General features: G+C 37.3%; 1 protein-coding gene across 4 annotated transcripts; it reads right to left on the bottom strand.

Annotated features, from left to right (window-relative positions):
• Positions 1-710: 710 nt before the first annotated feature.
• Positions 711-22,404, bottom strand: LOC127946651 (solute carrier family 45 member 3). 4 transcript variants are annotated; one of them, XM_052543354.1, is made up of 7 exons: positions 21,080-22,404; positions 11,777-11,818; positions 9,066-9,407; positions 4,605-5,432; positions 2,560-2,825; positions 2,009-2,444; positions 711-1,412 (listed from the first exon to the last, which is right to left on the bottom strand). In XM_052543354.1, the coding sequence occupies exons 3-6, from the start codon at positions 9,211-9,213 to the stop codon at positions 2,025-2,027; spliced, it is 1,662 nt and encodes a 553-aa protein (XP_052399314.1). In that variant the 5' UTR covers positions 9,214-9,407; positions 11,777-11,818; positions 21,080-22,404; the 3' UTR covers positions 711-1,412; positions 2,009-2,024. The 4 variants fall into 4 exon arrangements, with proteins under 4 accessions (XP_052399314.1, XP_052399313.1, XP_052399315.1 ...); XM_052543353.1 differs by lacking the exon at positions 11,777-11,818; XM_052543355.1 differs by lacking the exons at positions 11,777-11,818; positions 21,080-22,404 and adding an exon at positions 20,297-20,929.
• Positions 22,405-22,433: the final 29 nt, after the last annotated feature.

Below are 22,433 nucleotides of genomic sequence, written 5' to 3'. Positions count from 1 at the left end.
ATTATGTTTATTAGATTATCATTTAAATCATCCTACAGGGAAAATACTTTTCTTCACTATCAACATTGTTTGAAAAAATGTAAAATATGTCAGACATAATCCCTATGGACGCCAGATAAAGCGAAATATAGTTCGTTTATTTTGTCATGCATAATCCTGACCCATTTATCTACAGCATTAATTGTTGAAACACTTCAGAATCTAGACAGTCTATTTCAAGGAACAAAAGAGAAATTTGAGTAGTTGTGTCATTTCAAATGGATCCACTTCATAACATGACATTGCATCTATGAACAGAAATGAATTTGATGTCATTTCTTTAGTTAGAACGTTTTGTCCTCTGCTGACACAAAAAGATTAGCCAAACACCATTTAAACATTCAGGGAAAAAAATAGTGTGCAATCTTTTTTTCTCTAACAAAATAAATATTTAATTAAATGTGAAGTATATTATCCATTTGGGAATTATTGGATAATGAAAATTATTTATATACGCCACTATTGAGGGGACAAACAAGCTTAACGCAAGACAGAATGACATCATCTGAAACCTTTCAGTAAAACAAAATTGCCCATGGCATTAGTTTAATGTAAATCTTGCAGAATAAAATATCTTAATTTAAGCTATAAACAATAGATAGGCCTCATTAGATTTGACAATTCCCCACATTAAATAGTTCATCCAAATAAAAAAAGAAAAAATCTCAGCATTTAAATATCAGTACCTCTTTTATTAGTTCATTGTGTTGTGACTGGACTGATGATTCTACAACTGGACAAGAAATTTATCCTGAGATTTTGGAAAATGTTCAACAAAGTCAATACCCATAGCACTCATACACATAAAGCTCCACACACACACACACACACACACACACACACTGAGCAATGGTGAGTGTACTTACAGATGCATTACTTAAAACATTTTTTTTTTTTACCGTTTTTAAAGGTAACTTACTATAACCCGGCCACAAAATAGAAAAGTCATATTGTTGATGATGGTTTGCAACACTTTGAATAGATAGCCTAGGTCTGTGTGTAATGTTACCTGTAGAAAACTACACCAGATTGTCATTTGACCACCAGATTGAGATTTTATACATAACAGTATTGTGTTATTAGTCATATTAAAGTAATATATATATAAAAAAAATTAAGACACTTTTGTTTGACAAACAAGTCAAACAAGGTTATAGTATTACATAAATACAGACCTCGCCAAAACGGGTTGCTTTTAAATTCCCATAGGGATATAAATACATGTATATATTATCAATATAAAAATACACATACAATAAAATAGTTCTTTACAAAGCGTCTTTATAATACAACAGGAATTACATCAAGTCCATTTTGATGTGTCCATGGGTCCCATAGAGATAAGCACAATTAATCCTCAAAGCAAGCATGACCTATGAAGAAAAAGGATAAATAATGCAGTCAGCAAAATGTACTACAAAGGACTTGTAAGCCTTGCATTAGAAAAAGCAAACACTTGTCTAAGGTAGGATTCATACAGACAATGTAAAAAAATACTACTAAAAATAAAAATATAATTTGAGAAAAGAAAAATAGTATTCTCTCCACAAAAGTATTGCATTCACCCAAAAAAATTATATTGAAAAAGTATTGCATTCTCTTGAGAAACCTTTCATTCTCTAGCAAAACATTCATGTTCTCTTGCAAAAATATTGTTCCCCCGAGAAACTTTGCATTCTGTCACGAAACATTTGTTTTCTCCTAAAAAAGTATTGCGTTCCTCCCAAAAACATTACATTCTCTCAGAAAATGCTGCATTTGCAAGCAAAACGTTAGCATATTTCCATCACAAAAGTTTTGTGAGCAAATGCAAAGTTTCTCAGGAGAACCCAATACTTTTGGAAGAGAAAGCAAAAAGAACGGAAATATAATTTGTACTCCCATCTCATTTTTTACCATCACTTTCTGTAGATTAGTCAGTGACATTTAGCATGATTCTTAGTAAAAGGTGAACTGTGAAATGACTCACATGATTACTGCTGCTTTCAGCTTCTGAGGTCCTTTTGGTCAAAGATGATGTGGGTGGCAAAATAGATGCCAATGGCACTAAAGATGGCAGAGGAGGCGATGTACACGGTGACGGACTCTGTGAACTGGACGATCATGCCCATGAAGAGGGTAGGGAAGACCTGAGAGAGAAGGAAGGTGCTGTCCAGAATGGCAAAATCCAGTCCCACCCCACGTTTCCCAAAATCCTCTGACTCCAGACCAAGGGCGGCACCGTTCTGATGCAGAGGTGGGTAATACTCTGGTTCATCTCCACTGTAAGAAACATGCCCATTGGAAATCTCACTCTTGTGGTTGAGATCTCCAGGGCCGTTGTCTAGTGTCAGACAAACAGAATCCCTTGTGATGGTGAATCCATTTGTGTGCATTTTTTTGGTTTTGCTGCTTTGCATGTACACCTGAAGGATGTTAGTGATGAGAAGCAAGTGAGACATATGTAACAAATAAATCTAGTTTTTATAATTGATTAGGTCTATAAAAGACAGAAAATATATGCAAGTCTGAAATGCCTACCTCTTTCTCTTTGTGGTAGAGGCAGGTAAGCGTGTAAGGCAGTGTCTGCAGCGTCGCATAGGCAAAGCCAGTGAGGGCCGACATAGCCGTGACCAACAGGACACTCTTGGACAAGCAGATGACCAGAGCGGAGATGGTGAAACACACCATGCTGCTCAAATAGACCACCCTGGACCCAAAGAGATGCACCAGCCTGCTCATGACCAGCGAGAAGAAGGTTGAGGTAGCGCACTGCAGGAACAGGCCCAGGCTGCCCATACGGATACCTGCAGGGGGGGATGTTGGAGAATTTCACTAGAGAAACAGGTTGGTTTGGTTTAGAATTAACACTTGATTCGGATTCAAGTGTTGATTCAGGTGAACTTCAGGATTGCACAAATATTTTTGTATAATGGCGCTTAACAATATTTCAGTGTTGTTTATAGCATGACATTGAAAACTGCAGTAATGGCTGCTGAAAATTCAGCTTTGCATCACAGGAATAAATTACTTTAAAATATATCACATTTATGATCAAATAAATTAGAGACTTCCTTCAAAAATCTCACAGATTCCATACACTGATAATCTACAGTGAGCTGGAATTTATCACAAAATAGTAGAAATTCAAAGCACACCAGTGGGGTCACCATTCTTTTCAACAGCTGCATGTCCAGGTACACAACAATCCCCAGCCCTTGTGGCTTTGACAAATGAAGTCATTTCATACTGTTTGCTTTGCCCATTTGAGCATAATGGTGAATGTTTCCTTTGAATAATTCCTATTAGTGATGTTTACTAAGGCATGTGTTTGCAGGCACTGGCGTTGTTCTTCAAACAAGCCAGGATCTTTCCTCAGAGAAGGAATTCATAATTTAAACAATTGCCGAATCAGGAGATGTTCACTGTATTGAGCACCTATCGCAAACACTTTTTGTTACATGGCGCACAGTTTGCGGTCGACTGCACTGACGAGACTTCGTTTGTTTGCACACTAATCTTGACCACGTCTGTCAAAATGTTTTGCTAAAGGAGTTTTCTGCTGGTGTCAAAGCTCAGTGGGAGAGATCCAGATGCTAGCTTAACATGATGTAGATTTTGTAAGTTAGTTGTTGACTAGTTAAAGACATGCATTTGTTTTCATGAACATTGGAAGCTCAAGCACCCGGCTGACAGAGGCCACATGTGGAGGTGAATACAAGTTCACGTCGTAGAGACCGACGATCTGGCCAGAGGACGGAAATTACAGACCACCAACAGCAGGAAAACAAGTTTATGGACAGTTAAAAAAAAAAGAAGCCTTTTGGGCAGACAAGGAAATGAGGTGAAGGTAATATTCATTATTATGCTTAACTCCATGAAACAAACACTGATATCCTTTCTGCCATCCATTGAGATACTCTAGGCAAAACTGAGAATATATGTACAAATATTTACCAATAAAATGTCCCTTAACATTAATGCATTACGCATGAGTCTGAGAACGTCTCTGAAATAAATAATATCATTAACCATTGAAAATCTCTTGGGAAATCAAACATTACATGACCTGCTTGAAATGCAGCATTATGACAAAACAGTTCTGGATTCAGTTTCTGCTAAGAAACTTACTGCTCTCTTACTTAACACCTAGCTGCATCCACTCCCCATTGACTTTAAATTGTATGTATAAAGAGAAAAAATCTTCAAAACATCCTTTTTTGTTTTCCACAAAAGAGAAAGTCACTGATATTTGGAAGCATATGAATTTTCATCACTTAAAACAATTTGCGTGTACTGCTGTTCGCAACTGATTTGTTTCTATATTATGTATTTCTGAATGATATTCAAACTAAAAAAAATGTGAAAAAAATAATTAGATCATGAAAAGTAGGCATTTCATACAAGACTAGGGATGCATGATTAATTGAACCTATAATATGACAATTATCAAATTGCAAAGTTTGCAAATTAATTAAATTAAATATGTGTGATTTCAGAGTCTAATGATGCACTGATGCATCCCTTACAATAAAGGCCACAAATGTGCATTAAGAAAGTAAACAGGGTTGATTTTACTTACTAACCTTCATCATAGCGTTGCCTGAGAATGGAACCAGGAGCGGCGCTGGGAACTCCTTCGTACAGTCCCTCGCCGACAAAATCTGTGTAGAAGAGCATGAAGGACATGACACCCATCCAGCTGCAGAGCTGTGCCAAACACAGCTGTCGCATGACACGTGGCACATGGCAGTAGCTGCGATAAATGGCCGGTGTCATGGACCAGCAAGTCCTGAGCAGGCACATGAGCGGGCCAGACTTCAGAGTCCGCAGCTTACACTGAAACAGATAGCAGCATGAGCGTCGAAAACACTGTCCAGGCTCCGACGGCACCGGTTCCAGGGTGGATGAGGGTTCCTCGGACACCTTCATGGTCACTAACACGCTGACCACGAAGATGAGGATGAGGAGGGAGAACAAGCACTCAGCCTGACCTCCCAGGTAGAAGGAAAGTAGCCCACCGCTCCAGTCTAGGGCGGGTAGCAAATAGCCTATGCAACCTCCAAGGCTTACCATGAAGGAGAACATAGCGAAAGCCTGTCCGCAGTCATCCCGGTCACGGTAGAGGTCCGAGAGTAACGCCTCCAGTGGCGTAAAGCACACCTGTCCGCAGAAGTCCAATAGGCCCACGCCTAGGATGAGCAGGCCCACCTGGAGAGCCTGGTTGCGGCGGGTGCTGCCCCAGCTCAGGTTGGCAGCCAACACGTCAGCATTTGGTATGATAAAAAGGGCAAGGAGAACTCCCAATGACAGCAACCATATGAAGGGTCGTCGTCGGCCATAGCTGCTGTTGCAGTGATCGCTGGCTGAGCCAATCAGGGGGATGAAGAGAAGTCCCAGGACAGGTCCAATACCTAATGAAAAAGTATATGAATATTAAAAATATATAATTAAAAAAATTTTTTTTTTTTTTTTTGTCAATGGAGACAACATTTTTGTCAAAGAATCAAAGCCATGGCCTCTATCTTTTGACTTTGTCTTCAGCCTGCTGTAATGCTGCCTGTAGTTTAAGGTGACCAGTCTCTGGCTCTGCTCCCTCATTCCCTCAGCTTTCTAATTAAAGCAGATGACTCACTGGTCATGCATTGATTCCCATTTCTAGATCTTCAGCAGCTATTTTTATTCAAGTGCGTGGTGGAATGATGACCTGAACATGCTCAAAATGCAATTAAAAGTTCACTGGAGTCAATTTACTCAGTGCACACTGTAAAAAATATTAGTACATTTAATGATAAAAGAATATTATAGAATATTTACTAGTTTAAAGTATCCTGTGAAAAACTGCACAACATTTAACAGAAGCATTATTGCTATAAATTAAAAATTGAATCAAATTATGTTATCCATTCTTGCAAACACAAAGTCTTCAATGTCACATGATCCTTGATTTGCTGCTCAAGAAAGTTTGAGAAAAAAAAAAGTTTATTAGCCATGTTGAAAAGAGTTGCTTAAAGATGCTGTATGTAGGATTGACACAGAGTGGTTGAACTAGGTATTGCAGTCCAAATTCAAAATACTGGAGAGGGGTTTTCTTTCGCCTGGTCCCTCCGCCTCAGACTTGACGCACATGCAGGTTGCCAGATTGACGAAACCAACAGGAATGAGAGCACTTGATGATGAATGGATATGAAATGCGCGGTGTTTTTCGCCAACTAGCAACCGTTGTGCCAAAATACAATTGGGTAAGCTGGCAGTGGGCGGGTTTCACAAACCAAAACAAAGACTGACATTCCGGCCTGGAAAATACATTTTCAGAGGAGAGTAACTGACTTTAGCATTGTTTTTCAGATAAACAAGTAGTGTAACTTAAATGTTTCTTAAATATGTGCAAACATATTATGGTGTTTTTATGCTTTACTAGAGTCAAAAACTTACGTACAGCACCTTTAATATTTTAGTGAAAGATGGTGAAAGTTCAAAGGAACAGCATTTATTTGAAATAGAAATCTGTTGTAACATTATTAATATCTTTACTGTCACTTTTGATTAATTCAGTGTGTCATTGCTGAATAAATGTATACATTTCTTAAAAACAACAACAAAAATAAAATCTTACAGACCCTAAACTTTTGAATAGTTGTAGTAATAATATTGCTTTTTTTTTTTTTTTGCTATCATGGTGCATAATTAATAATGTTTGCAAATTCTCACACATTAAAAAAACACATTTCCACAAGAGCTATGAACCGGAAAATGGAAGCATGTGTGTAAAAACCTACAGTGTATGGTAAAAACACACCTAGAAAAATTTAAGGTAACCGTATTTAAAGCACTGAGCAGGTATTGACAAACTATGAGTAATGTGAGGAATACAGTAGTTGGAACTGCCTACCATAAAGAGATTTATTTAACAATGTCGGTCAACTTTGCCTGTAAGTCAACACATGCTGTTTTTCCCAAAGTGGAGGGAGAGTGGGATTATGCCCACTTCCCTTTAAAGGTGCCTTTGTGCTGTTTGCAGCAGTTCCAGACAATTAATCATATAACTCTTTTATTTACTACACAGTGCAATTCATTATAGTCATCCTAATGGTTTCTGTAGCTCCAATGGAAAAGCATGGCTTTAACAAAACAAAGGTCATGGACTTAAGTTCCAGGGAAGAAATGTATAGCTATAATGCAGTGTTAGTTCGAGAAGAGGTCACAAACAACTCACCAAACGAGCATCCAACAAAACCTCTGGAACCACACACAAACCATTTGAAAGCACTTCTAATGGCAACGACATTATGAGTTTATATAGCTTGTGAATGGAAATGAACACAAAGGATCTTTCTTTGCTTTCCACTGCAGCTGTTGACAAAGAGAGTGGTGTGTAGAACATATTAACAGACCACACATCTTCTGTCCGTCTGGTGCGGAGTGACCACATGCACATTTGTGAACTGCTTTTATTCTGTTTAGGTTGCAAGGCAAATAGTCTTTGAGAGAGATTCTTTTACAGCAAAAGCCATGTGGAAACCATTTGTGGGCACCAAATAATGCATCTGTTCATATGACACGCTGAAAAAAAAAATCAAACAAAGACATAGAATATTTAGAGTCATAAGGCTGTTATTCTAGGATGAAAAATAAAAATAATCACTCATGTCGCTTTATATGAACAAAGTTCTCATGGACTTTTTTTCTCTAGTAGACAAAAGCAAAGTATTCTCTTTGAAACTGCATACTTTAAATTGTTTCAGGCCGTGGCCTAGTGGCATATATAAACCATGGAAATTTAGAATATTAATATTTAAATTCATGTTATAAATGTGTATATAATATATAATAAATAAAAAAAATATTCATATATTACATGAACTACCATTCAAAATGTTTTTATAGTTTCTTATGCTCAACAAGGCTGCATGAAATATTATTACAATTATCAGTTTCCTATTTTAATATATTATTTCTTCCTGAATGCTATGCCGTCATAACTCCAGGCGTCATTGTCACATATTATTATTAAAACTGTTAAAAACAGCTTTGATACTTATATTATTAATTATTATATTTTAATACATAGGACATTTTTGTTGGAAACTATTTTATTCTTCTTCTCAGGGTTCTGCGAGGAATAGAAATTTTGATCAATTTAATGCTCATTAAAGTATTCATTTATTGTAAAAAATTACCCCAAACTTTTGAACTGTGTATGTATGCATACATATATATTATCGCGATTAATCGCATCCAGAATACCATATCCAGAAAAATTTATGTTTGTGTTTGCATAATATACTTTATGGGTATATTTATATGTATATATTAATACACACATTTTTGGATGCGAGTAATTTACTTGACAGCCATAGTGTGTGTGTGTGTATAATATATATATATATATATATATATATATATATATATATATATATATATATATATATATATATACACACACACACACACACACACACACACACACAATTATTGATTTATTTATTTTCTCATGACATGTTATGTCATTTTTTGTCTAGTATTACTAATACTAAGTTTTCATTAATATTTTGTCTACCAGTTTTTCAAAGGAATAATAATGACTTTTTTGAAAATGCTTCTTAAAACTCCTAACACAATTACCAGATCATGGGGGTGAGAAATGAAAAAAGTGCACATTTAAATAGGTTGACTGCACAAGCCCACAGTATGAGAAAGAGGCTTTCAGCTCTAAGGTACCCCATGATGACTCTATTTTCTGATGAAATTCCTGAGGAAGGTCCCACAGAATTTTAACAAGATGCAGTAAAACTATACAAGCTTCCACACAGCTGCTGACCCACGAGCCTCCGGGCCTCTTCCTGCAGTCCAGTGCTTTCCAATTAGCACCTGATTACCACCTGGATGAGGCAGCGAGTGATTTAGCCAGTAATTATGATAATGGCCCCTATTATAGGATCAACTCCTTAGTGGGAAACAACCTTGACTTGCTGTTTACAGCACAGCCCTTAATTAACCAATCACAAACCCTGGTTCCACATTCTAAGGTTAGGCTGAAACCTTACCTAAAACCATTGTCATGTACTGTTCCTCCACGCCAGCCTCCAGCAACAGAGGAGGCACGTAGGTGATCCCAGCTGCCACGCAGATCTCCAGGCCACATGTCAGCGAGTTGAGCAGGACCAGATGCCACTGAGACCTCCATCCAGTCATATTTACACAGGAAGGTTTCACCTTTCTCCCGTGTGTTGGTATGAAAACTATTCCCTCTTCCAGGAGATGGTGAAAGGCGCAGGGTCGGGTGCCCAGGGACGAGGTGGGCGCGTGGGGTGTGGGAGAGCAGAGATTCGGACTCTCAGTGGGCTCAAGTGAACTAGGGGATCCATTGCGTCTTCAGCATTCTTGATCTGAAAGAAAAAGACAAAAGGTATGCATGATCCGTTTTTGTGATGGACACTATGAAACACATTCCTGCAGATGTTGTTGTCTCTGTTCCTGACCCACTGGCCACATTAAGGTCACCCTGTCTGACGGCCCACATTCCCCTCAATCTCTATCATTAGCTTGTTCACTCAGAGCTGATTTGACTGGGCCTCCTCACTGCAGTTGCCACCTTTAATTAGCAGCCTTTGTTCAAGAAAAGCAATGTTAACGAATCTGAGTTTTACCGCTTCTAGTGAAGAACCGTGCATTGAGAGCATTACTCTGTAGCTCTGTAGGTCATTCATGCTTATTCTGGAACATTCAAGTGAGTACATAATTTTAAACAATGATGGTTTTTTAATTTAAAGTCTAGGAGTCTAAATTGAAGTTTCAAAGTTTTAGACGTGTTAAATATTTATTATTATTAATTTTTAAGAAACCAAAAGTAACTAAATTGTTACAAAAGACGTTTTTGTCGATTTTTGAGTCTGGATGATAATTAAAAAAAATAAATGTTAAGGAGGTTGGCGGTTAAATATATTAAAAGTATATGGTTTTTTTTTATTGATTCATCAACTTGTCTTTATTGTTATTAGGATATGCACAGCCTCTTTAAAAAAGATAAAAACTGAACAGTACATTAAAAGTTGATGATTCATTGTTTGATTAATAACCAAAATCCAAAAAGTAGTTAGCTGATTATCAAAATAACCATTAGTTGCAACTGTTTATTTTTCATGTCTATCATCAGATCTGCTGCTAGCCTCCACCAATGACTTCATCCACAACCCGGAGTTCTTCTCCATAAATGTGCAAACAAAGCATCTCATATGAAACACAACACCAACGCACTCCCTCTTCGAATATCATTTCCTCCCACAACTCTCCTGGGCATGACATGTCAATCAGATGAAGGACGTCTTTTCTCAAAATGACACGAAACTAACAAAACAAGACACACTGAAGCTTTTCACATCCTGTCATTTCAGAGAAACGCTATTTGCTTTTCAAATGCAAATAATTTTTACTAGAACTCGAATAATAGGCAAAGCACACTAGAAAATATGACTAAAAAACTGATTTTAACAAGAACAGATCAAATTCGATCACTTACTTCAATCCAAGCACTTCAGTTAACTTGATTTGCTTCAGAGCTGCTCGCGATAATGTTTAAAGTGCTGAAACTCTCTCTCGATTATATCAAGCTCTTCCTGAGCTCAGATATTAATCTACGAGTGACGGCGAGTTCTGCGTCTCTGGTTCTCTGGCACTGACTGCCACCCTGCCATCTGATTATGAGACATGTGTGAGAACACTCAGAGCAGCCGTCACCTTTCAGGAGGATGAAAAACAACCAGGTGCTAAATTCATATTTGCTCCATCTATGTGGGCCATCTGCTCAACGTTGGCAGATAGAAAGCATATCATCTCCATTTGAAAAATCTATAAGAACCTTAGGAGAAATGATTAAAATCTACAAGTTCATTTTGTATATAGGGCTTCATTAAAAATGGTTTTAAATAAGACTACAGTCAAGAGACCTAAACTAATCTAAAAATATAACAAATATAACCAAAAAGTGTGCATTTTTGCATTAAAGACTGAAGATTGTGAAATATCTAATAATGATCTCATCATATGGTCCATTATTGCACGGTCAATGAAAAACAAGCACAATACTTTAGCACAAAGCAAATGCCAAAATGGGGCTCCACAGACCCAACCATTTCACACCAATTACTTCAGTCCTGAAAGAAGCCCTTCAGGGGTCTATCCCAGTCCATCTCTGTAGGACCTCCACCCTGCTGTCCCAATGCCTAGAAAACCCACCCCCCACCACGCTTTTCACCCGTCTCATGACAACTTCCCCCACTCCTATCCAGACCTAGCCTTCAAGGTCATGTTCTTATTGATGACTAGAATGATTAGAATTCCACAACTATTACAAAAGAGAAACACATTAATGCATGTTTTTCCTGAGTCGTAGTAAATAGACTTTAATGCAGATGTGTTGAAGTATCTCACCATCTCCTTTACTTCTCATATGGTTTGTTTTTAGTTAATTATCAACAGCATTTGTGGCACAATTAACTGTGTGATTCTCTTTTTTTAGTTGTTGTTGTTTTTTACATCTATTCAATATACACAAAAGTTTGATATTAAGTAAATTATATTTTAGTTATAATTTAGCATTTTTGTCTCCAAGACTGGAAAATACAGGTAGCAATGTGGAGTGTTTTTTAATTAATCAGTTTGCAGATTTAATAACTCACTCAAATATGTCACATGTTTTGTTCCTGAATGATTAAGTGTTTTTGAATGAATAGGTTGATAGTAGTATTCAACGACTTACTAAAAATAAGACACTTGTCGCCACCTACTGGTAAACCGTAACCTGCAGAAAGAGACAAAAATCCTTCACAAATAATACACAAACTGACAATCTGTCTGGGACATGCAAACATAGTCAAGCAGAGTGATACTAACAATGAAAAGTCAATCGGCTTGTAAGACAAATCAGCAAACAGGATGTTAATATTGCGTAACTTAAATTTTAGCCAAAATATTGTGCTATTTTGCTTATTTTGACTCTAAGCAGTGCACAGTTGCTGTGTTTTGATCCTAATTTAGTGTTTTTGAACAAATCAGTTGAAGATATAATTTGTTTCATTCCTGATTGAGTCTGAACAAATCAACGGCACTAGTCACTCATTACTGTTAAAATGCTTTACAAGTTGTCTAGCGTAACATTGTGACTGGCCTTGCATGAGTAAAGTTAAATCCAATCATTCAACTTCAATGACCATATAAAGTCATTAAAACAGATCGCATTTACATGAATACCTTGGATACCAGAAACAGACATGACTATCCACAAATGACTGTTTATTTGAAGCAAATTCCACAGTCATTATGTTGTTAATGCATAACTAGATATACATTTACTTAGAGTTTTCTCAGCTCAATAAGGATGATTTAGGGATATATCTTCTTTTTTTTATTAGGGACGAGTCTAGATGCTTCTTTGGTAATCAACATTAGGCTACGCCATGGAGCATTATTTTTAAGCAACGCAAACTAAGGTCAGCATGAAGGATTGTGCTACTCAAGTTAATTTCAGACCCTTGTTACCAAGGGGAGAATCTGAAATAATGAAAACTGACAATTCAAGAAGATGTGTCACTCACGAGGCATTAAAATTGTTGTCATGCCAGCGGTATGGTGGTTCAGAGACAGGGGAAGCAGGAAGTTATAAGCCGAGCTACCGTATAGAATTTAGCAGCATGTTTGACATGCCTTAAATTATGTGTCAAATGAAAGCCACATGTGTTTGCTTTTAAACCTGCCCTGCCTTTACTGTGACATGAATCACGCTAAGCAAAGGCACTGGGTCATTCAGCCAGCACAATGGCCCCGCTTTTACATCTTCAAAGTTCAAACCTTTCCCTTACGTCAACTGATCACTGAGGTTTTTTCCGTAAACATGCTCTTACCACCTGATCTGAAAAGGTTTTAGCATTGCATACCAGGTCATGGATCCTTTGACACCACCATTGCTCGTCTCGCACATCACAATCCCAGACCTATTCAATACCACAACCCCCCTCTGCCTCTGCAGATAATCTTTAATGGCTCTGAAGGGCATTATTACCATACAAAACAGGCTTTGTGAACATTGAACCAATGTTAGTAACTTGATATACTAAAGAATCAAGCCCTTTCAGTTAAGCTTTTATCAAGTCTTAAGAGTCTTAGAAACACCCTTAACTACAGCCGAATGTCTTAGCTTTAAGCTCAAGAGTGACATTAGAACCACATGCAACAGTGTACGTCCAACCAAAAACCTCAGATGATGTTCAACACGGTTGAAAGTGCGATGTGATGAAGGCGATACTGGAGCTATTATCCCACAATTTATCATTCCACTTAGTCAAGCTATTTAGCTGTCAACTCAAAATCTCAGACTTTGTGTTAGACAAAAAGACGCGCAGAACATGCAGGATTCATATTTCAATTGCGGATTAACATTTACAGATACTGGTCCATATGGAGATTTGATTTGATTAATTTGTGCTAACTTTGACAAATTCCGTGACTGTCCATATTAAAATGTAATTTTTATTTTCATGACTGGATTTTAAGATTCCGTCTGCGTTTTCTGCTTCACGGAAATCAAAGCGCTGTATGCGCCAAGCAACGGGTTGACCAGGTACTCTGTACCACCGGTACTTTTAAGAAACCTGGTACCGTGACATTTTCTTTTTTTTTTGTACCGACTTGGTACCAAAGTACCGGGTCTTTTGACAACACTAGTCATTATAATTCATAACATGCAACAAATGGCTCGTTTGTAATGGGTTTTATTGGTTTTGTCTTGTCGCACCAGGACACGGCATCACAGTATGGTAAGGGGTGTAACATTTCCCTCACACACTTGAGGTATTCAGCCAATCACAATGCAGTGGATAGCTGGCTAATCAGCATACACCTCACTTTTCAGAATGAGCTTTGTAAAAATGTATGAGTTTAAGAAAGGTGGGGCATGGAGGAGAAACAATAATGCACAATATGTGGGAAATTATTTGCTTTTTTTTTCTTAAACTGCATAAACACATTGCATTACATCAAATACAGAAAATAATGTTATTTTTTAGAAATGGCATATGACCCCTTTAAGGAAAAACATCAAACAGCAAACAATGCATTTGAGGTTGGCTACACTGAACTGCAAGATCCTACACTTTCTCACCCAATGGTATCAGGTTCAGGTGCAGACACACAATCTGCCAAGACAGTTCACACTCAGGCTTTATGCAGCTCCCGGTAGAGGAGCGCTCAGTTATCTGATAGACACTGGATACAGAAAGACACTTATCAGGTCAAGAGAGAGGAATGTGGGCTGCCAATGACCTGAGAGACACAATATAGCAAGCTCTGATCCTCTCAATGGAGTGATATGAATTTACCGAAAAGTTCTGGAAAGGATGGATAACAAATCAGCTATATGATTCATTTACTTTTTTATACATATGTTACATATATCTGTGTGTGTGCACATAAAATATAATATGTATATATATTCATACACATTCATTTTATTTTACATATTTTTTATTGATTTATTATTACAAAAATAAATGAAGAGGAAAATTGCAGGTTTTATCATCATTCATGGCCTTTGCAAATACCAAACATTGAAATTCTTCTCAAAGTAGCTAAAGCATGACTTCATCACTCCTGAGGTTTCAAAGAAGCCAGATAACACACATAATAATAAGGAAATGATATATAAGGCAATATCATGATGGAAGAAAAAAAAGTGTCATACAAAAAAAGGAAATCTTACCAAACACATTCAGTAGTACACACCGTCCATGTCATTAACTCTTTCCGCTACTTTTAATTTAATTCTCACCCTTATTCTCCCTTTATAATGTTCTTACTAATTAGCCCCAACCTGTGTGATGGAAAATCCCTTGTATGGAGCAGAGATCCTTCTCTTAGACACCAACATCCTGTCACCTCCGGCCCCAAACAACACCTCACGTGGCCCCCAGAGCAGCCCAACACTGATATGAAACAAAGAACGGATTCATATCAGTTCCACCTCAGGACTGTATTCTCTCCATTCCCTCCTCTTGCCCAGCCCACCCACCAACCCCCGATTCATCTCATTTCCCTAGCTAAAAATAACCCTGCAATAATGGCCCAGATCAGGTTAAACTGAGCATAAGGACAGGCATTTCTCACACCTCTACCTCCCAACCCCGGGGCCAAAATCTTCAACTATCCCCATCCCCAACACCGAAACCTAACCTGCACACTAATACACTTTGAACATATTAGACAAATTTAACTGTTTTTGTACAGCGGGGAAAAAAATCTGGACCACATTTCTTTTCATTGTATGGACACAAACAGACCAAGGCGTTCTTCAGAGTCAAGAGTCATACAGGGTTGGAAATTATGGCACAATATTTATTTTTGTGTGAATTATTCCTTTAAGATTAGATGCATGACTCATTGTACATACAACGAACAGATACAGTTATTGCGCTAGTGTAGAAATACAAAACATAACTAAAATGTCACCAGTATAGTCAATAAAGAGTAATTGATTATTTACACAATAACCTTTAAACAAGTCTGGGATTGAGATAGTGTGTGGAACAACTTTGGCTGAGTGCTATCGCTCCTCCCTGTTGGTCTTTATTGTGATGACTAAGTTTACTGACATCTATCTTTGGTTCATTAAATAGTGATTATGTTAGCACAAGGTATGATGAAATTTTCTGAGAAGAATATAAGCTCCCAGTTACAGAGAAAAGCAGCCCTTGGGGTTAGTTCTGGAATCAGACTATACTGTTTGCACTGCATGTTTTTTTTTGGTTCACTAAAAAGAACCGGCTCACTAAAGACATTCGTTTGGAAATGAGTATACTGCAGTGTATGTTTTTTGATTTGATAAAAATAACCGTATTACTAGATTTATTCATTCTGGAACAGTCCACACTGTTTGCACTGTATGTGTTTTGATTCACTAAAAAGAACCAGTTCATTAAAGTCACTCTATTGGAAATCAGAGTACAGTAATGTATGTTTTTTGATTCACTTAAGGAACTAAGAGTCACTTGTTTGGCAGTCTGACTACAGAAAGCTGCAATTAACCAATCAAACCAAATATTCCAGAGAGTCATGTAATTGCGGTCAGTAGTCAGAACCTCTATAATTTAAAGATCCATGTGAGTCACATAAGGATACACATTAACTATCTGAATCACAATAAAATGGGTACCATTGAGCAAGAAATAAAACACCTCTCAAGACACATTAAAGGCCCCTTCAAAATATTGTAGACAACAGCCTATCAAAGTTCATTGCTCATTCTATTTCAAAAGTAATTCATATAATCAGAAAATCCCAAAATTAGAAGTTGTTTCATTGGGAATGGAACAAATGGTGCCACAGTAGCAGGCGCAGCCTTGCAGCCATTCCCGGGTGGAAACTTCCATCACACAGGAGACTCAATTTGGAAATTACAATCATTCAGAAGCTCTTTCTATTTTTATGTGTCCATCCATAACCAGGGATCGACTTTTTACTGCCTGCACTTCTTAAAACTAACCTGGTCTATTCTATGTAGATGTTAATTCATGGGTTTTGGAAACAGGTGAACTCACAGTGCAAATCAATTTTCAAATAGAAAGTTCAGATGAAAAGGCTATGGAATATAATTTTGGTATATATGTGTACAGTCAAAAAGACACAGATAAGGTGCTCAGACACTCACCGAATCAACAAAATGTGGAGACACACCACCAACAATAGCCAAGCTGTAATGATCATCAAAGCGCACGGCCATATTGACTTAAAATCACAGTTTATCCTTTCAAAGAGTTCTGTGCGTCTCAGATATCAAAGGTCCTCTTCTAGCCGTTTCACTACATAAAAGAGATCTTCTCCCCCAACCCATATTTCTCACTGTCAGTAAATCACAAACTTCCATTTCATCCCCTTCGTAACAAGGGGTTTCCTGGCATATACAGAATCTGTTTATTCAACCGACGCATCAGTGTTTATGTAAGAGGCTTTTCTCCCACCCTTCGGTCAATGTGGCTTTTCTCTACCAACATCTGGCCTTCTCACCATGGGAAAATGACTCGAAACGAGTCTCATTTATCCTGTCCTCAGGGCCCACCATTGTGATTTTGACCTGATACTCTGTATAAAAGTATTTCCTATTAGAAAAACAGCTTAGCCTTGGGGCCTCCACTGAAGACATTACATTTGTGGATGCTTTTTTGTGACCCATAATGAGGCCTCCATGAAAACACTGAGAAAAGGTTCTAAATTGAATTAAGCACAAGCTAGACGTTTAAGATTGCAAAACATCTAGTAGTCACATTGCTGATGAGCAGCAGACAAAACCCAGCAAACCAAATTAAATGACATTTTAAAATATTTTATAACAGAAAATAGTTAGACCTATTTTAAATTGTAATAATGTTTTTTAAAAAAAATACTTTCATCTCTAATGCAATTTGTTCAAGCACATACAAAAAAATAGCCTTAGTTTCTTGTAATTTGTTCTGACTTATACCAAACAGCATCTTTTCAAAGGATGCCAAAAATATCCTTTCTACAAGGCTGCAACTCCCCAGTTCTTTGTAATAAAAGTTATTTGAGTCCAGGAACACAGAGGCAGTAAACAAACAGTTGGTAGAGCAATGTTGAAACGCAATGTTTCAGTTTTCAGCAGCTTTCATCACTTTTGTCATCTTGCCATCGTGTTATTCTACAAGTGGTAGGGTTATATGATGGAAAAAAGCAAAATATTAATTAGTCTGAATTAATGTCCTTCAAATCATTCTTGTTTCTTTTTTTTTTTTGACGCAAGATGGGTCATATGAGGTTTGTCTGCAATCTTAGGACAAATGGCAAATAAAACCATTTGAACCGCAACTCCTCAGGCATGCAATACAAAGTGTTTCATCACAAAATCTACATTCACCACTATTGTCTTGAAGTCCTAAGAAAACACCACATCAATCAGAGTATATATGTGACCCCGGACCACAAAACCAGTCTTAAGTCTCTGGGGTATATTTTTCAGCAATAGCCAAAAAAAAAAAAAAAAAAACACTATATTGGTCAAAATGATTGATTTTTCTTTTATGCCAGAAATCATTAGGATATTAAGTAAAGATAATGTTCCATGGAGATATTTTGTAAATTTCCTACCGTAAGTATATCAAAACTTAATTTTTGTTTAGTAATATGCATGGCTAAGAATTCATTTGGACCACTTCAAAGGTGATTTTCTCAGTATTTTGAATATTTTTGCATCGGATTCCAGATTTTTAAATAGTTTCAAATAATCTCGGCCAAATATTGCCCTATCCTAACAAACCATAACATAAATGGAAAGCTTATTTATTCAGATTTCAGATGATCTATAAATCTAAATTTCGAAAAATTGACACTTAAGGCTGGTTTTGTGGTCCAGGGTCACACATTTCATTTTCTAACTTGAGCAGACATCATCAGCTCAGCCTGGCCTTCACTGGCAGCTCCGATTATTTACTGAAATCCAGTCCAGCAAACATTAAAGGAATGAACAACTTGAAAGGAATAAACTGAGCCAAGAGTATGAAAGTTTGCCAACCGAACCCTGCAAACTTGGCCCTTTGGTCTAGACGTGGAGTCATCATTCACCGTTAGCCAGCTGGCAATAGCTCTGTGTATTACAGGTTAGTGGTGTAAACTTTGACCTTGAGGCAAGTGGAGGCTTTCTGGAATGCATTTGTTTCTTTTAACAACAATTTGAGCTCCACTAAAATATTTTTTTTTTAAACTAGTTGAGTTTCAAGACGAGTTACAGCAGCTTTATTAGCTAAATTCCAGAATGCAACTGCTTCTCATCTGTTGAGATAAAATAGGGTAACTGGAACAGGCTGACCTTAATACTGACTGAATATACTGAGGACAGCTAAATATTTAAATATATAAACAAATTATTTTGTTTCTGAAGTAGTCCATTTGGCCATGAGATTCAGGCAAAAAAAAAAAAAAAACAGCTACATAATTGACGAGTTATTATGCAACAACTTTGCATAATATTAATATTAATTATTAGGATTATTATTTATATGGACATATATCATGCAGTATATTACAGTGAATTTGCAATAGGTTCCAGCCAAAAAAACAAAACAAATTATAATATATATATATATATATGTTAAATAACAAAACAAATCCAAATAATAAAATTATTATTAATAATAATAATACTGTTAGTTTATTTGACCATGAGTTTTAGACAAAAACTAAAACAAATTTAAATAATTCTTAGTCTTTTAGATTCAAAACCACTTCCCATAATAATAATTATTATTATACTTATTATAAATTATTACATATAATGTCTCTGCACATATAATGTAAAATAACTAAATAAATAAATTATTGTTATTATTATGCAAAGGAGTAAAAAGTAAAAATTACTCAAATAAATTGGAGCATCACCAGTTTAACGTGTTCTTGCATGGTGGTAAAGGTGCTGAAATAGAGCTGAAAGAGCAGCATGTATAATTAAGAAAACATAACGCCTTGACTGGCTTAAGAGGCTCTGCAGGTTACGTGATCTGATCTGCTGTTGTGTAGTATTAGGCGAGCTAAGAACAGCTGGTCTGGCAAGGGAATTTCGGGTGAGGAACATTTCTCAAGGAAGTAGCAGATGAGCCCTGTTAGTGCTGGATCTCAAGCCCTAAAGCATCTTTATGCTGAGCTAAACTTAATGAAAAAAAAAAATCTTACTTATTAAATTAGGTTTGTCAGTCTGTTACAGAAGAGACAGTGGCACACACTCTCCCACAGAGAAATGGGCTTTCAAATGTGTCATTTTCTTTATTAAATAGTTTCAGGCGAACAATGTCAAGAGAGACTGCTATAAATAAATACTTGTCTAGACTCCCCATAAATATTGTCTAGCTGTCAGCAGTGACTAATAACTGTGCTGGTGGATGGAAAATATTACCAAATATAACCACATTTGCATCTTCAGTTAGTTTCAATTTATATATTAACATCTGAACTTGATATTTTAACATGTAACATACAACATGTTCGTTCAGTATCTTGTATTTGCTAGCAGCAAACATTCAATGAAACACTGTGCTGTCTCACACAATCTTTTTTGAACATAATAGGTGCGGACTAAAACTGATTCAAAAAACAATCCAACGATTCTTTAACATTATTATAGTATATTGTGGCGGCTATACATGTTTTAAATCGTTCCAATACACCCACATCTACAAGCTGCTGTTTATTACATTGTAAATTACGATTAGAGTAAAGAGATGTTAACCTGATTCAACCTGAAGGAGTCGAAAATATTCGAAAAAGACAGTTCTTGGTCCGTTGAGTCGGTGAGTTGTGTATTAACGCGTTTTTAGGAACTTAGTCGATTAAAAGGTGAGCCTCCAGAAGAGATTCGAACATCGAACGCTCTAAATGCGCCGAAATATCTGCATATGAAGCCCAAAAATGCTGTCTAGGCAGGCGCAGACAAAGTTCTGCGACACAGACAAAACAAGAGGCAGAGACTAAACAAAGTCTCAAAATACTTAAGTATTTACTTCCCCCACAGAGCCATGTGTCAAAACAGCGGGGGTTACACCAAACGTTTACAGCTTTAGAAATACTTAAGTTGGAGAAAAACAATGTTCGACTCTAATTGTTCAACAGTCGATGCCACCCTGGCACTTGGCACCCCGTGTTACTATAGTGGAAAGGCAGAGGACAAGATGCTTCAAGAAGTTTGTCAGTTTAAATGACTCCATGAATGAACTTCCAAATAAGGAAACCGGTTGTCGGCTTCTATCGTGGACATCGCTGATTAAAAACAGGCAAAATTAAACGTCATGCAAGCAACGCTAGGCTTTGTGTGTATAACGGTACAAACATGTTTGCAGGTCTCCTCTCCAGTGATTTTATGCGGCGCGAGCGTATCACGCAGGAAGCGGAAGTTATTTTGATTCAATGAACAAGTTTCTTGCGTTTATCACTCATTCGGACACCTCTTTCGGCTCGACCACGTCAAGTGACACCAAGTAAGGCTCATATATAAAACAAAACAGGCTGCTCTTACCTTCCAGACGCGGCTCTCGTGTGTCTGCTCGCTTCCACGGACGCTCTGCTGTTTCCCAACTTTGTGGGAAGGACTCAGTGACGTGCTGGAATTATCCGGGAAAAAAAGGCATGAATCACTGCACGGAGCAGGGAGGTGTTGCGGACGGGTTAAATCCTCTTTTTGAGCTCAGGTCAACCACCAAAGAAACAATAGAGAAACAAAGAGCCAAAAAAAATAAATAAAACACTTTTAATTCAAGTGGCTGATTTTGCTAGGATTTCTACAATAGCAATAAATTATCCATAATGTAGTGATCCTCCCTAATTCTTATTTTTCATCTTTTGAATTTTGCCTTCACAAACCTCACTTTGGGAAACCTTTGTGTCATGTAATGTTTCATGCATTCATGCACTTCATGTTGTTAATAACAACATTTTTCTCTTTCTATTTTTATTTCAATATGTTAAAAGATTATCTTATTGAAATCAATGCGATAAACGAGTTAGGTCAAAAGTATTCTTTCTATTTATGCCCTAGCAGCAAGATAGAAAGAGCACTGCAGTTGCAAGGAAGCTAGATTTAGATAAGAATATTTTTTGTTGTGCTGTCTTCGTGTTGGTCTCTGAGAGGAATAGCTGAGACATGCAGACATACTTAACAGAACAGTCCGTGCCACTATCAGATCCCATGAGGAATGTCTAGGCCTGGCTTATATTGCTGTTCTAATGACACATCGCAGAAAACAGATATTAAATTGAGTGTCAGCTTCTTTTCACGACTTAATCACCAAGAGAATAAACTTTCCATTTATTGTCTTTACCCTTTTATGTATTGACAACACATGTAGACAGCGTGCAGACGATAGGCCCTAATTAAAACAAACGCATCCTACACTCATCACACAAATAGGAGAGGGCAGTCAATTGGTGAGGGCGTTCAATGTTTCAGCCTGGCTGAATAAACAGTGCTCTGTCAGGCACAGTTGGTGGATGGTAAGGGCTCAAATGGCTATAAAGTAGGGCTGTGACGTTAAAACAGCAAGTGTAGTGGGGGAGGTGGTTGTGCTAGAGGGGTCCGCATCTATGTCTCATACCCCGGGCAGAGGTAACCAGAGATCAGACGCAGCCACTAAGTGATACCAAGAATGTGAGACATTTGATGGCACATTTCCTTAGCACAAACTCAAAGTTGAGCACCAATGACAGCGATATTGCAGGGCCATTAGAGACTGATTGAATTCACTTTCCCACAGACAGCAGCACAGTCTAGGGAACCTCTGGTGTCCTTTTGTGACAGGGGGTGATCAGGTATGACATACACCACATTAAATTAATAAATTTGTGCTGACAGTTATTAAAGAAACCATACAAGG

The sequence above is a fragment of the Carassius gibelio genome, chromosome A25 (assembly GCF_023724105.1).
Source record: "Carassius gibelio isolate Cgi1373 ecotype wild population from Czech Republic chromosome A25, carGib1.2-hapl.c, whole genome shotgun sequence".
In the NCBI taxonomy this organism is placed as follows: domain Eukaryota; kingdom Metazoa; phylum Chordata; class Actinopteri; order Cypriniformes; family Cyprinidae; genus Carassius; species Carassius gibelio.
Note: the sequence above shows the minus strand (reverse complement) of the source record. Positions and strands in the feature narration are given on the sequence as shown.

Bases quoted from the DNA above. Each gene is read 5' to 3' on its own strand.
- LOC127946651 (XM_052543354.1), bottom strand. From the start codon at position 9,213: ATGACTGGATGGAGGTCTCAGTGGCATCTGGTCCTGCTCAACTCGCTG. The intron at 2,826-4,604 runs GTTAGTAAGTAA...CCCCCCCTGCAG, and splicing joins CAGGCAACGCTATGATGAAG to GTATCCGTATGGGCAGCCTG. The intron at 2,445-2,559 runs GTAGGCATTTCA...AACATCCTTCAG, and splicing joins TCTACCACAAAGAGAAAGAG to GTGTACATGCAAAGCAGCAA.